At 48.9% G+C, this 13,668-nt stretch overlaps 2 protein-coding genes across 2 annotated transcripts; both read left to right on the top strand.

The window, feature by feature from the left end:
- The first annotated feature begins 804 nt into the window (after positions 1-804).
- LOC133209960 (homeobox protein VENTX-like) lies at positions 805-2,712 on the top strand. Its single transcript, XM_061348936.1, has 3 exons — positions 805-1,702; positions 1,903-2,117; positions 2,227-2,712. Exons 1-3 carry the CDS (start codon positions 1,483-1,485, stop codon positions 2,521-2,523), a joined length of 732 nt encoding a protein of 243 aa, XP_061204920.1. The 5' UTR covers positions 805-1,482; the 3' UTR covers positions 2,524-2,712.
- An 8,148-nt stretch (positions 2,713-10,860) lies between these two features.
- Positions 10,861-12,755, top strand: LOC133209959 (homeobox protein vent1-like). Its single transcript, XM_061348935.1, has 3 exons — positions 10,861-11,434; positions 11,610-11,848; positions 12,339-12,755. Exons 1-3 carry the CDS (start codon positions 11,197-11,199, stop codon positions 12,696-12,698), a joined length of 837 nt encoding a protein of 278 aa, XP_061204919.1. The 5' UTR covers positions 10,861-11,196; the 3' UTR covers positions 12,699-12,755.
- Positions 12,756-13,668: the final 913 nt, after the last annotated feature.

Raw genomic sequence — 13,668 nt, 5'->3', positions numbered from 1 at the left:
AATGGGTATCATACTTTGAGCAGACAGTAAGTTGAACTGTTGGTTCTAGGAAAAGATAGAAAAGGGTTTTAATAAAACCTTTTTACTGGGTTAATATAACGAAAAAATATATTTTATTATATTAAAATGGAATACATTGAAAGATTTAGATAGAAAGTAAGTAGAAGGGCTTCAGTCTTCAAGCTTCTACCCCACTGACAGTCTAAGAAATAGATAGAAGCATGGTCATAATAGTTGTCATTGCAGAGAAAGCAAATACTGAGAAATCCAGCATGAATGGCAGAATAACCAAGCAAGTCACAGGGTAAAGGGACAGTAGAGCACTTTGTTTGCAGGTGGTAGAGGTCAGTTGTAAAGCAGAAGGCAGGAAGGACAGACAAATCAAGCATGCAGTCGTGATTTCTGGGGGCAGACTGATACCAAGCAAGACTGTGGTAGGAGTTATCAATGGTGCAGTGGTTCCACTCTGATCTTGCACAGAATGGGAGGATGGAAAGGGGAGGGAATTCGTGGTTATTCTGCAGTGGAAAACTGCCTATAAAGCACCAGGAACCTTTTGTCATTTTGACATTACTGCAGCAGCCAAGTGTTCCTGGTGCACACAAAACCCAAAGAAGAATGGGACTACTTCTGAAAGACATGCCTAAGGCAATGAGAGGAAAGACAGGGAGAGTGAAATAGCAGAGAAACCTGTGTAACCTGCACAGCTGCAAGAGATTTGGAACGAAGATATGATGTGAATTCTGTAATGTCAGTAGGATGTTAATTCTAAAGCAGAAAGTTGCTTTTTTTTCTTTATTTTTTTCCCTGATACTTTAGTCCAGAAAACATACTTTATTTAAGCAGCCAGAAGCCAGACAATTTGTACAACTCAATAGCCTTTACCTTTACTTTTTTCTGTTTCACAGCCTTCTCCAAATCCCCTGCCCTCTGCCTGGTGCTTATGACCTGATACCCTGGAGAATGCAATGAGTGAGTTTATCCACTTGCCTGCCTCGGGCTGTCTCGGGAACACAGTGCTCAGCCCAGACAGGAGCGTGCTTAAGAAGATCCGTTTACACAGTGGATCTTCTGCTTTAAAAGGAATAAAACAGCCAGCTCTAGAGGAAGGGAGCAGCAGCGTCCGGGGATGCTGGTCCCTGTGCGCTCCCCTGGGGGTGCATTCCCCAGCGCCGTTTGAGGCTGCTCAGCTCCATAAATGCCATTTGCATCGGGATAGGATGTAACAAGAGCTGTAAATCACTGACGGCTGAGGAACAACTCCAGGAGCAGACACGGCGGAGCCGGGCCTCCGCGAGCTGTGGCAATGTGTGAACGGTATCTTTTGTTGGGGGGGAGAGGGGGAGAACTGAGAGCAATTAGATGATACTTATCTGGTCCTTTGATGTGTATTTACACAAACAACGTTTTCCTCCGCGATTTGTGGTATAAAAGAGGAGCTGTGCTCCTTGACACCCTCCTACATCTCCGAAACAAGGCAGGATGACCAAGGCCCCTTTCTCTGTGGAGTGGTTGTCCCAGAGCAGCCAGGCGCTCAAGAGCACCACCGCGGACTCCCCGCACCAACCCTCCTCCGCGGGCCACCGGCCCGCTTCAGCGTCCAGCCCCGGCTTGAGTGACGGGAGCAAGAAGCAGCCCGCCGGGCCGCGGGCCGGGAGAGGCGGCAGGAGCCGGCAGCGTTTGGCAGCACCCTTTGCTGCAGGTAACCGCGGCCTCGGCGATATCCTGGTGCTCCTGCAATGGGAGAAGGACGGACGCGCCTGGTACCCCCCACACTCCGGATCCCCCGATAAGGCGCGACTGTGCAGCTGTTGCCCTGAAGCGAAGGAGGTGGGTGGCACCCGAGAGGTTCCCCAGCCTGGCTGACCCTTTTCTCTCCCTTTCGTCTGTCCTCAGCAGCAGGCGGGCGGCCGTGTGGAGCAGAGCAGTCCCCGCCGGAGGGAAGTCCCGAGCTCTCGAGCTCTGAGGAGGCCGGCGGCAAGGGCGGCCGGCGGCTGCGCACTGCCTTCAGCGCCGAGCAGGTCAGCACCCTGGAGAGCTCCTTCCAGAAGCAGCAGTACCTGGGGGCGGCCGAACGCCGCAAGCTGGCCCGCAGGATGCGGCTCTCGGAGGTGCAGGTGAGCGGGGGCCTTGGGCACTAATAGCATGCGCACCAGCATGAGCTGCCGTTGCTTGGCCATTGGCCGTGGTGTAACCTCCTCTCTTCTTGTCTCCCCGTTCCCCCAGATCAAGACCTGGTTTCAGAACCGCCGGATGAAACTCAAGCGGCAGTTGCAGGAGCTGAGGACGGAGTCTTTATGTAGCCCCCCTTATGGACCTCAGAGCAGCATTGTATCTTTGCCGCTCACGTACATGGCCCAGCCACTTCCTCTGTTCCGGCAAGAGGCTGCCTCCGGAGGCTTCACTTTGGCGGGGCTCCCGACACCCAGCCCGGAACTCAGCAGTGCACAGCCTGTGGGCTTTTGGCCGGCACCCTGCTTTGTTGGGTACGGGGACCCCACAGCTTTCTTGCTGGGTGTCTGACTCTTTGATACAGACTATGACTAAGGAGGATTTGCACTACGGATACCTATCTGTAACTGCCTGGTGGAGTTACGATGCAGCAATGTGCAAGATACTTTACAGAGGCATACTGGACAATTTGAATCGTGGACTTCAGGTCCCAGCATTTATAGGCAACTGTGTAAAATAGAAAAAAAGTGGGACAAACACTAATATAAATCTTTTAATAGACTTTTTCCAGGTTTGATGTGATTATAGAGCTATTTATCCTGCCCTAAAAGATAACTGTTAAAGGAAGCACAGATTCCTTATTATCGATCTTTTCTGCTCCCCTGCAATTTACTGAGGCTGAGTGCTAAAAAGCGTGAATTTCCCACTGTCCTCTAAAAGAGGACAGCTAATCCAAAGATTGTATTTTCTATGATGGGTGTGCTTTTGACCAAATATTTGGAGACATCTGTTACTAATACTGAATACTGGACTTGATATAGTCCAGATGAAACCCTTTAAGTAACATATAGAATGTGATTTTAAGATGTAAAATGTTACCTACTAAATAAATATGTAAATATATCTTCACGCTTTCATGTGCAGCCTCAGTAGATTAGCAGTGGCCTCTTGCCTAAACAGGGTTTGGAAATGACCATCCTTGAAATTTCTTATCAACAAAATAGTATCCCGATATGCCACCTAATGCACCCAATAGGGTATGAGGGTGATGATCAAAAGAAATGTAACATTCCAAAGCTTTTTTTCACCAGGCAGCAGTAAAGATGTTACCATTGTGCTATGCACTTTTAAAATTTGAATAAAGCTCTAGGAAACAAGAACAAAACAGCCTGATTTCAGGCTAGAGAAAGGGCTCTGAGAAAGGTTCCTTGACTGATGTAAGTTGCCATAAATCTTTGAAAGTCAACTGTCAACTAACATGAAAAGAGCAATAAAAATTTCCATCACTTTAGAGTTGATCTTGGGGGTTATTAAAGTATTTCCGGCGCACTTGTAATCTGGGCTCCTGTAATGAATGGTCTGAAGGTTCTCTGTCATCTTTGACCACCCCTATTTTCTTTTGTATGCAGGGGCCAATCTGCCACTTGAGTACACTTGCCTGATGAAAAGCAACATTATGTGCCACTGAAAGCTGTGGCCTTTGATTTTCTGAGAAGCGTGTATTTTTCTAGCCTTTGGAGATATTAGCATTTGCTCGCGATTGCACAATTAATGTAGTTCTAATGCAAGAGTTTCAGAAAACTAATAAGGGCTCAGGTGCTATCAATCTTGGTGAAACCTCTTCAGGAAAATGATGCAGTTTGGGATTAAGGAAATTTGTTGACACTAGATAAAAATCCCCATTTAGTGGGGACTTATTTCTTAAAGTCAAGTATTGTTAAACGGCTATATTGATTACAAGAAAAAAAAAATACAATTCTCTCTGACTCGTTCAAATGTCATTAGGGAACTGGAATGTTTCCATAAAGCTTTGCAATGGTAAATACTTTCTGTTCGTAAGCACCCAGTTTTTAAATTGGAGGGGGAGGGGGGAAAGGGAGTGAGTCAAGGCTCAATTTGGCCATTCCGTATTCAAGGGAATAGTGGTTGAGATGATCCCCTCATCATCTTGTATGGCCACAGAGGAGAACCCCACCCTCCAACGGTTTTCATCACCCCGTACAAAAGTAATAGCAATGGCCCTTCTTGCTGTTAGAAGCCAGAGCCTGCGGAATCGGGAGCTGGGGGTGGGGTGTGAACATCAACCTCCGGAGGGACTGGTCGGACCCGGGGCTGCCCGCAGCACTGCGGGAGCTTCCCGGCCCAAATGGGTTCGGGTGAAAGGTGTAGGGGAAGATACGGTCTCCACCGCAGCTGGGCCCGGGAGAAGTGAGAGAGAGATGAAAGGGCTCGGGAGGAGAGAGGGGGAACAAAGTGGTCCCCAGCCGTGCAGGGAAGCTGCTTCCATAGAACAGGGTTTATGACGGGCAGGTGATACTAAGGGAGAGTCAGGCGCACACCTTATCGGTGGTTATGAGACCTCCTGAGGTGTTCTACCCGTCCTCTGCCGGGTATACCCTCCGCAGCTACTAACCCCTAGCCGGCTCCCCTGCAAGCATCGTCGGGCTCTCCGCGGCTGCTGGGTCGGGCCAGGCTTAACTCAGCGGGTGGGCACCGCAGAGCCGGCCTAGCTGTCTGCCAGCATCTGAGTGCTGCTCCATTGAGCCCCAGCTATGTTCGGAGGGGTGGAGGAAGCTGTTCCTCCTCGGTGCAAAGGTTTGCAGCAAGCAAGAGGCGATTAGGCCTGCTGGGACAGTACGTCCTACATGCAGTCTTTGCCATGATTTAGGCCCGCGGGATTGTGGGAACCACGCCAGTACAAGCAGGGCTGTGGGGCCGAGTGGCACCAGATACTGGGGGATCTCGGTGGTGGGGGCTTTGCTGGCAGGGTGTCGGTACGCGGCTTCCCTCAGCCTTGCTGGGGGGTGCGGGCTGATGGGTGTCTTGTCTCCGGATGTATGAGCTGCAGAACGGCCGGCGAGGAAGAAGCCGGGATCTGTTTGTAAAGGTGCTAATGATCACTTAACATAATGATTCCTTGGCAACTTTAATGCTCAACAAGCACACGAAATATCTTGTCAGTGTTTTAGTAGCGCTAGCTTGAAAATATTGTTGAGTTTCCCGACAATTGCTCAAATGAATGAGGGAGGTGATTTTTCACTTGTCTGAGTCTAAAGGTAACAGCTTCCTCTGAATACCTACGTGCTAATCCCTCTTCTTCGTGCAAAAGTTGGCTTTCTCTAGAAGATAACTGCTACATTCCATAGGTCTAGAAAACTGTATATGAAATAATTTCATTTTTGCTAAAGCGGTCCAGATATGTTACTCAAAAGCGGCTTCAAGTTTTCTTTTTGATGTGGGAAAAAGAAACCCAAACCATCAGATATCCCTTCAAGTAGTATTCCCGCTTGTTTGAACTTCTCCCCCACTGTGTTTTAATGCCGGCAGCAATAAAGGAGCAATAGTGGCAACGCAGGACCCCTGCACACTCGCAGTCCCTCTCAGGGAAGCCAAGAGACTCCGCTGGGGCACCGCACCCGCTGCTAGCCCCTGCAGGTAGTTCCCGGGCTGCTCCATCAGCGTGGTCGAGAGCCCTCTTCCCTTCTAGCAGCCCCTCCCCCCCCCCCCATTTAATTTCGGGTGTAATAAACACAATTAAATAACCACCAGTTATTAAATAACAGCAGAATAACCACCAGTACCGGAATACTCTCCGACAAGATAAAGCGGTATCTGGAAGCCAGCTAAAAATGGGGGGAGCAGGGCAAAGCCGAGTCCATTAATTGGAGAGGAGCAGCATAATGCTTGTGCGGTGAAACTACCGGAGCTCCCGGCCTGGCGGCTCTCGAGGAAGGGGCTGTATAACCTGGAAGCTGGGCTCCCCAGGGAGGAAAAGGGGTGGGAAGGGAAAATTGCCGGAGCACTAACTTCAAAGCCTTGCACCCCGCAGTGCGTGCACGAGGATGGAATAGAGCGGCTGCCTTAGCATCACGGTAACGGCGGGGAGCCGGCCCCGCCTGACCCTATCCTGGTTTGACGAGAGCAACCGACGGGGGTGAAGGGTGTCGGGGTGTCCCCCCCTGCAGCTCCCAGACTCGCTGGAGCCACTCCGAGGACCTCTTTACAAACCAGGTGAAGTTATTTGGCGTTGTGTGCTAATCGGGAGAGATCTTGCACTGGCAGGCCATTACATCTAATTGCTGCCCATTATCTCTTTCTTTGATACGCAGTTAGATGACAATTAACTTGATAAACCCCAAGGAGGGGTAGAGGGAAGAGGAAGAAAAAAGGAGACATCTCTTGGTCTCGACTTGTTCCTTGTGTAGCCTTTATTACTTTTCCTTTATAGTTGTCTCCTAAACTCCTAGGCCTCGCTTTAGTGGTAACTCCTAATAGTATGTAGTAGGGAGCTAATCCCGGCATCTCTTTTGGTATTGAGGCAGGTTAAGTGCTTTAATTCTTATTTTAGTGCTTAGTTATTCGGCCTGGGCAATTCTGAAGAACTGTGAAGGTGTCACAAGTCCTCGGGCAATTTGGCAATGGCGTGCATGGGAATTCAAGTGCTATTTTGTTTCGAGCTAACTTAACTTACCGGAATGCTTTTGCCATTACTTGCGCAAAGAACTGAATGAGATTTGCCCGGTAAACTTTTCAATGCAAAGAGCTTGTTTGGTCCCACAGTTGCTGAATGGGAATAGCTGGGCTTGCAGCGCGTGAGCCGGGAGGGAAGAGGGTGTAGCACTGCTGGGTGAGTCAGCGGCATTTGTTATTTATGGGGTGTCAGCCCGCGTTGTTCCCGCGGGCGAAGGAGCGCTTGGGTGATGACACTGTTAGTGTTCACGGGTACTTCAAACAGAGCAGCGGCTATTCCGAAACAATCAATCTCGTTGATGCCTAATTGACTATCTAATAGCACCTATCAGGACATCAAAGGAGGCGCTGAATAACCTAGTTAGCATTTCCAAAGGATAGCAGCGGAGGGTACAAACAAGTCACCGATTGTCCCACAGGCCGCGGCCGGCGGCTCCGGGGCCCAGCTCGGGCCATGCCACTGCCTATGGCCTGGGGTTTCCTAAGGCCTCTGCAGGAGGTCTTACCTGTGTTAACCTCCTCCCTTTTAGTAAATCAGCTTACTTACCTCCAAAGGGCTGCCGCGCTGCCCCAGATTCCGTCCTCCTGCCTATTTGTGCAGCTAAACAGGGGCTTGTTGCGTTTCCCTCCGGAGGGGTGGGATGGCAATGCATTTGTGCTTACTGCATCCTGTATCTCCAGTTTTCTCAAGTAGACTCTGAAATAACTGGGGTTTGTTGGGGGGGGGGGGGGGGCTGGTGTCAGAAAAAAACAAATGAGATCTGCCTATGCTGGAGCCAAAAACCTTGGTAGCCCAACAGGTCCCTGGTCTGGTGATGGTGATTTGGTACATCAGCTCTTCATCTATGACAAATGTTATGATAGTTTGCTCAGTACCTTTTTTTTTTTTTTTATGGAATATTTTCAGACATGGCTCCTAGAAGGAAGGTTGGAATCTGAAGATTTGCCCGATTATGCCTGAAATTACTTTTTTTTTTTTTTTTTTTTTTGAGAAGGGTATCTCTTATGTCTTCCTGCTTGTGGCTATTTTTACTTATGCTGTCACACAACTAGGTGTGATGGTATGTTGAAGGACTTGGCACACCAACAGAGCTCTTGGGGAGTACAAGCACTTAAGCTTCTAATAAATGGTGAGCTTCTAATAACTGGTGTAGGAAAACACTACAGCCTAGATAGCCGGGTGAGCCTTCTCCCCAGCAACAAACCCATGCATGTAGAACTGCTACAGTCCTGCCTGCTCTTATGGGCTTATATTTTGTGTGTGTGCACAAAGACTCCAAAGAAATATTCCAATGGTGCACCAGGGAGATAAATCTATCATTTGCCCCTAGAGGTCCTGTAGATTTCACATAGAAAGAGCACTTTGTTCTAATGGTCTTAAATGTAATTCTCACAGCATTAACCACTGCAACTAAATTTCAGGGTATTATACTGACTTACAAATGCACATAAGTTATTAGTAAATTTCTTGAAGCAAGCATATTTCTTCTCGTTGTAAGGCCTATATGCAAGTGCAGAACAATAAGTATTTTGATCTATGATTTGGAGAAACAGGGCTACTATGTTCTTAATGCAAATTGTGTAAGAAAAATAGATGTTTATTCTGAGATAATAAAGTATCCCTAGGTTCTGGGTACACAGAATTCTACATTCTTCCCTAAAAACTTGTATACCCATGATTAAAAAATAAAAAAATCTATCAATCATATGTTACAGAAGCTTTAAGTAATACAAAATAATTGAATAGAAGTAAATTTTGTCTCCTATAAGCACTATATTTCTGTGAGGTTTTAACTCCAGTTGCAGAGCCTTTGTCTACCCAGGATCATCAAAGTTTTCAAGTTTCTCAAGCTGACACTACTTTCTGATGGGAGCTACAACAGCCACATAACACCTCCCATCCTTTCCCCATCTGTTCCGGGGTTTTGTGGTCCACAGATACACAGCCACAGATTTCATCCGGGGATAAGGGGTATTCTGAGGGTTGGGTATAAAGACCTTATTCAAAAAGCAGTTAATGTTGGATTCTACTTAAAAAAGACAGTGGGACAGGTCAGCTGCTTCCATGCATCCTTAGTCTAATGAGAAGGGAAATGGTAGGTACTATGCAGCTTTTCAGGTGTACTGACACTTTCCTTCTCTCAGACACATAATGTATAAATGTTAATATGCATATTGGTCTCTTTGGGCAGAGCACTGAATGGTCATCTCAAGCCTGGTTTAATCTTGGCAACAGGGTTCAAGTGCCTCTCCCTAGATGGTTCCTTGGCGTCACTGTGTGCCTGGGTCGGGGGACTGCAGGGCACAGGGGATTCAGGACTGCCTGGTTTAGCATAGATTTCATCTGCTGGAGTACTGATGGAGGGGCGTCCTGCTTGCTAGATAAGTGTGTGCTCAGTTTAAGAGTTTCTGAATCTCGGTGGTGGTCAGGTACTACCTCCAAATTTAGTTTTAGAAGGGAACTAGGGTCTGCAGGCAGTATATGATGCATTGCAAGGGACATCTCACTGTGTGTAAGTTTATATGTGGTGGAGTCTGAGTTTCTCTGTTTGGATTTTCCTCACATGGAGTTATTAAAGGAATTGCTGTTCTGAAATAAGATGGAGACAGTGAGTACAGTGGTGCATTTGCTCCAGAACAAGAGGTACCATGCACAGGTGGAATAGTTTAGCAATAGTTATTACATCCAGAAGCTATTAAAACAAATATGCAAGCACAGCTCTTTTGGGGAGTAGCATGTGACCTATCCCTGATTGACTGAACTGCGTCTACAAAGTGACAGAACCACTATGGTGGTTTTGCCTGGGTCATTGCCACTCACAGGTATGTGTTTCAAGCCAGGGAAGGAGTCTGGTGTCCAGCTCAGTGTTCATCTGCTTGGGAATTTGTACTGACTTGTGCCTATCAGACAAAATTACAGCCTTGTGCTAGCACTAAGTGAAATTCCTTTAGTGGCTGTGCCCAGCACCCCAAAGAGCAGTATCGAGGCAAGCACAGCCTGACGTATCCCTGCCCTTAGGGGCTGTTATCACAAGCAAAGCTCCAGGAAGAATCCAGCTCCTGGGCTCGGTGGGCTTGGTAAGGCGCTTGCATTGCTCTTAGTACCTGGGCTTTATGGTTCCCTGGGGCCAGAGCTGGGATAAACAGTAGGGTCTTCGAGGGCGCGGGGGGGTGTGTGTGTGTGTCAATAACGCACTGTCCATTCCCGCAGCCCTGGAGTTAAGGGAACACTTGAAACAATAAAAATGGATACCACGAATACAATTTTTTCCCCATATCTATTTAAGATCAGTGCAGTTTTGGGGTGAGTTGGATTGATTAGCATGGTTGACTTTATTACAAAAATTAAACTCGCATCTACTTTTAAGTGTAAGAATCTAGGTTATTGCTGTGTTCTTAGAAAGAAACAAGCTCCTGCCCTGTTAGGCCCAACTGCATGATGCCCACTCCTTTTAGTTGTGCATCTCAGCGGAAACCCTTAGGAGTTCAGTGGAAATCTGTGCTTTTACTCAGTTACAGCAATGGCAGTCACTTCCCCTGATCTTTAGGAAGAGTGTGTTATCACAGTACCGCTGCTGCCAGAGGGGTTGTGGTCTGTGCGGACTTTTTAGACGGAGTGGCTAAAAGCCGGGTAGAAGTCGGACACAAGAAGGGCCCGGAGACAGGCTGAGAGGCAGGGATGCCCCTTTTCCCATCCGGTCTTCCCCCGACTTTCCCACGGCTTTGCGGAGGGTGGGTGGAGTGAGGGAGGGTGTGTCCTGGTGTCCTCGCTGCATTACCAGGACACCATCCTTCTCGGGAAGCGACGTGTGGATTTGGATAGTTTGTAGCTGATGAAGTGCGAGCTTCGGTGCTCACTTACACTTTGATCGCTGAGCTCTTCGAGGGATGGTTGCGTTTTCTGGCTAGACAGACGGCGCCAAGTTCAAGCTGAGAGGTCCCGAGGCTCTACTAACCCCCCTAACTCTGCCGCGATTCTCGGGAGTGAGGCCTCAGCCTGGGGGATAGGGACTTCCTGGTAGCGGCCCCCCACTGCTTTTCCCAGGAACGCCGGTCTCCGCAGCTCCCCTCGAGGTGCAATGCCCGGGTCTGGCAGGCACTGACAGCGCTACCTTACCCCTCACCCTTACCCCTGCCCTGCCCTCGCCCCGAGCTCCGACGGAAGGGGCTAGTCCTGCCCGTCTCGGCCTGGTTTTGGGTACCTGCGTAATACGGGATCCCATGGCTGAAAAGGAAGTGGGTAAAACGGAGCTGTTACAGCCACCATCGGCATCTTTAAACGTCGTTTGCGGGGCTGGGCTTGCCAATGCCGAGCCCGCCCGGGGGAGAGGAGCAGGTTTGCACTTCAAGGGGGTCTCCCTGGCCCCTCAGACACGCTGGAGCCAGGGGCTGTAGACATTTGCCAGACGTGTGAAGTTTCCTCCATGCTGGCAGCTGTAATCTCGGCTAGATTCCCACTTTGATGTGCTCTCACACTTGCAAACGAGCCCGCCCGGGACCGGAGCGCACATATATGAGCGCGCCGAGCTCGTAGGTCCCCTAGCTCCTCTCACCATGAGCCAGGCCCAGCTCCCTTCGGCTGAGATCAAGCCCCAAGGGGTCAGGCCTCACATCTGCTGCGCACCTCCTCCACGTCCCCCCACTTCCCTCGGCAGTACCCCACTCGTGGTCAGAGCCGAGCCCCGACGGGGCGGGCCGCAGCCGAGCCAGCCGGAGGACAGCAAGCATTGCGCAGCCGAGCCCGGCCGAGACAGTCCCCGGGAGCCTACCGACGCGTGCCCGTCGGAGCCAGGTAGGTGAGAACGGACAGGGAGGAAGAAGAAGGGTGGGGCGGGGGGCCTGTGGGTTGCGGCACACGGGACCCTGGCTCCCATCGGTGCAACGGCTTGTCAGACGAAGGGAGGCGGAGGCACTCTCCCCAGCCGGGAAAAAGGCCTCACCGCTGCCCCTTTCTCCCTCGTTTGCAGCCCCCGACAGCGGCTGGCTGAGCGCCGACGAGTCCTCGGGCTACGAAAGCGAGAGCGCAGGAGGGGAGCGCGCGGCTGCGGCGGCTGAGGGGGAGAGCTGCGGGCGGCAGCGGCGGGCGCGGACCGCCTTCACCTCGGACCAGGTCTGCCGTCTGGAGAAGACCTTCCAGCGCCAGAAGTACCTGGGGGCCTCGGAGCGGAGGAAGCTAGCGGCTGCCTTGCAGCTCTCGGAGATTCAGGTGGGTTCCAGGGGAAGCGGATTCCGATTTCGGGCTCGTCAGTCTTGTTTCGGCCTTCCTTCCCCTGAACAGACGTAGCTGTCTTCAGCTGGATTTATGAGGGCCTGTGGGCCGGGTATTAACGAGTTAACAGTCTGGAATTTGGGGACACTTTCTAAAGAGAAGGTACCGAGGTTCCTTTCTTTCTTAGTAAGATAAGCTGCTTGTCCTCGATGTGCAGCGATCTGTGCAGACCTTGCGAACCTTGTATATGGTCTTAAAGACTCAGAGTGATTAATCTGAACTTGAACACAGTCACTCTTCCTTTCTACAGCCCCCAGATCCTCTGCCTTCTGTCAACTAGGGTGAAAGTCCACCTTTGTCAGCTAAAAGTAGGAAAAAAAATGGCAGAAGCAGCTGAGCTACAATTGTTCATAGTGTGCATATTACTTTTAAGCAAAGTCCCTGATTTGTCTCCTTCACCCTCCACCCTGCTCTTATCGTTGCTCAGATCAAGACCTGGTTTCAGAACAGGAGGATGAAGCTGAAGAGGCAGATACAGGACAACCAGCACAGCCTCTTGGCTCCTGCTCCACTGTACAGCTTCCCCCCGGGCACCTCCCCGGCTCTGTTCCAGGATGGGTTCCTCTACCCCTTTGCTGCTCAGCACCAGAGACTCTTGCCTTTTGCCACGGTACCTGCTGTGCAGTTCGGCTTCCCCTTTCCCAGATATGATGCATCACAAAGTACCTACCACTTCATGGCAAATGAGCTGCCCTGCTACCATCGACACTTTCTCCCTCATCCTTCCTTCCATCCAGTTTTTCAGAACAAAATGGACAAACAATGTAATCCTGTATATGCATTATAGTGAAAATGAAAAGGGGCAGGCAAAGGAGAAAAGTGCTGTGATGTCTAGTGTGCTCAAAACCTCACGTCTGATTTGGAAGAGTACATTTATTATTTTAAGTTAAATGTGAGAACAAATAATATTATATTTGTACTAAATGATATTAAAATCTATTGGATGTGATGCCACTCTTAGTATTTTTTATTTGACAGGCTATTATTTTTTTAAGTGTTGGTAGTCCGTTGTAGTCCAGGGAACTGGATGGTGAAAAGCAATAGCAGAAGTCGCTTTTGCAAAATTTTCCATGGTGAAGGGCAAAGTTATTTAGTCTGGATGCATATGTTAAAAGAACAGTTTTCATTGCATATAAATAAAATCTGAACAGTTATATGTGTCAACTTTATATAGGCTGCACTCGTACACTGTAAATGACCATGGTCATCTGAACTTCAGTTTGGGTAATGGATAACGATTTATATGTTTTAATACATCTTGCCTGACTGATGCTCATGCTGAGTGTTGCAGCTTAAGACCACATCTGAACCTAGGACACTGAGGTGTAGTCTGTCTGTTGGTGTGTTTGGGAACCTGGACCTTAACAGTTGCATCACATTGTGCCTTTGGCTGAGTGCATCCTCCAGAAGGAAGGATAAATTGCTGGTGAGTTTCTTTTCTGGATATTAATCAATGCATTGCTTTGTATTAAAGCTCAATGGTACTGGTCCATAGCCATATTGATTAACGGGATTTTTCACCACTGCCCATGGTAACTGCTGATAACTGCATTTTTAAAAATTATTTCATTTTAAGTAAATTGAATCCTTTGGAAGAAACATTTAAAGTGACTTGTTCAAATTTGTGTTTTGACAATCCTGAACTCTGTTAGATTTTTGTTCTTCCTGAGATCTGTTATTTCTCCTCTCTTGAAAGAGCTTGCTTAGCACTTATTTCTTTTAATCTATTACACTTTAATAAAGTTTCTTTAATTCGC

The sequence above is a fragment of the Neopsephotus bourkii genome, unplaced genomic scaffold, assembly GCF_033783945.1.
Source record: "Neopsephotus bourkii isolate Nb327-2 ecotype Australia unplaced genomic scaffold, CSIRO-AGI_Nbou_v1 NB_379, whole genome shotgun sequence".
Taxonomy (NCBI): Eukaryota; Metazoa; Chordata; class Aves; order Psittaciformes; family Psittacidae; genus Neopsephotus; species Neopsephotus bourkii.
Note: the sequence above shows the minus strand (reverse complement) of the source record. Positions and strands in the feature narration are given on the sequence as shown.

What these genes read in the sequence shown, in the direction of transcription:
- LOC133209960 (XM_061348936.1), top strand. Translation starts at nt 1,483, where the DNA reads ATGACCAAGGCCCCTTTCTCTGTGGAGTGGTTGTCCCAGAGCAGCCAG. An exon ending in GGCAGCACCCTTTGCTGCAG is followed by an intron (nt 1,703 to 1,902) that starts GTAACCGCGGCC and finishes CCTCAGCAGCAG; the next exon opens with GCGGGCGGCCGTGTGGAGCA. An exon ending in TGCGGCTCTCGGAGGTGCAG is followed by an intron (nt 2,118 to 2,226) that starts GTGAGCGGGGGC and finishes CCGTTCCCCCAG; the next exon opens with ATCAAGACCTGGTTTCAGAA.
- LOC133209959 (XM_061348935.1), top strand. Translation starts at nt 11,197, where the DNA reads ATGAGCCAGGCCCAGCTCCCTTCGGCTGAGATCAAGCCCCAAGGGGTC. An exon ending in CGCGTGCCCGTCGGAGCCAG is followed by an intron (nt 11,435 to 11,609) that starts GTAGGTGAGAAC and finishes CCTCGTTTGCAG; the next exon opens with CCCCCGACAGCGGCTGGCTG. An exon ending in TGCAGCTCTCGGAGATTCAG is followed by an intron (nt 11,849 to 12,338) that starts GTGGGTTCCAGG and finishes ATCGTTGCTCAG; the next exon opens with ATCAAGACCTGGTTTCAGAA.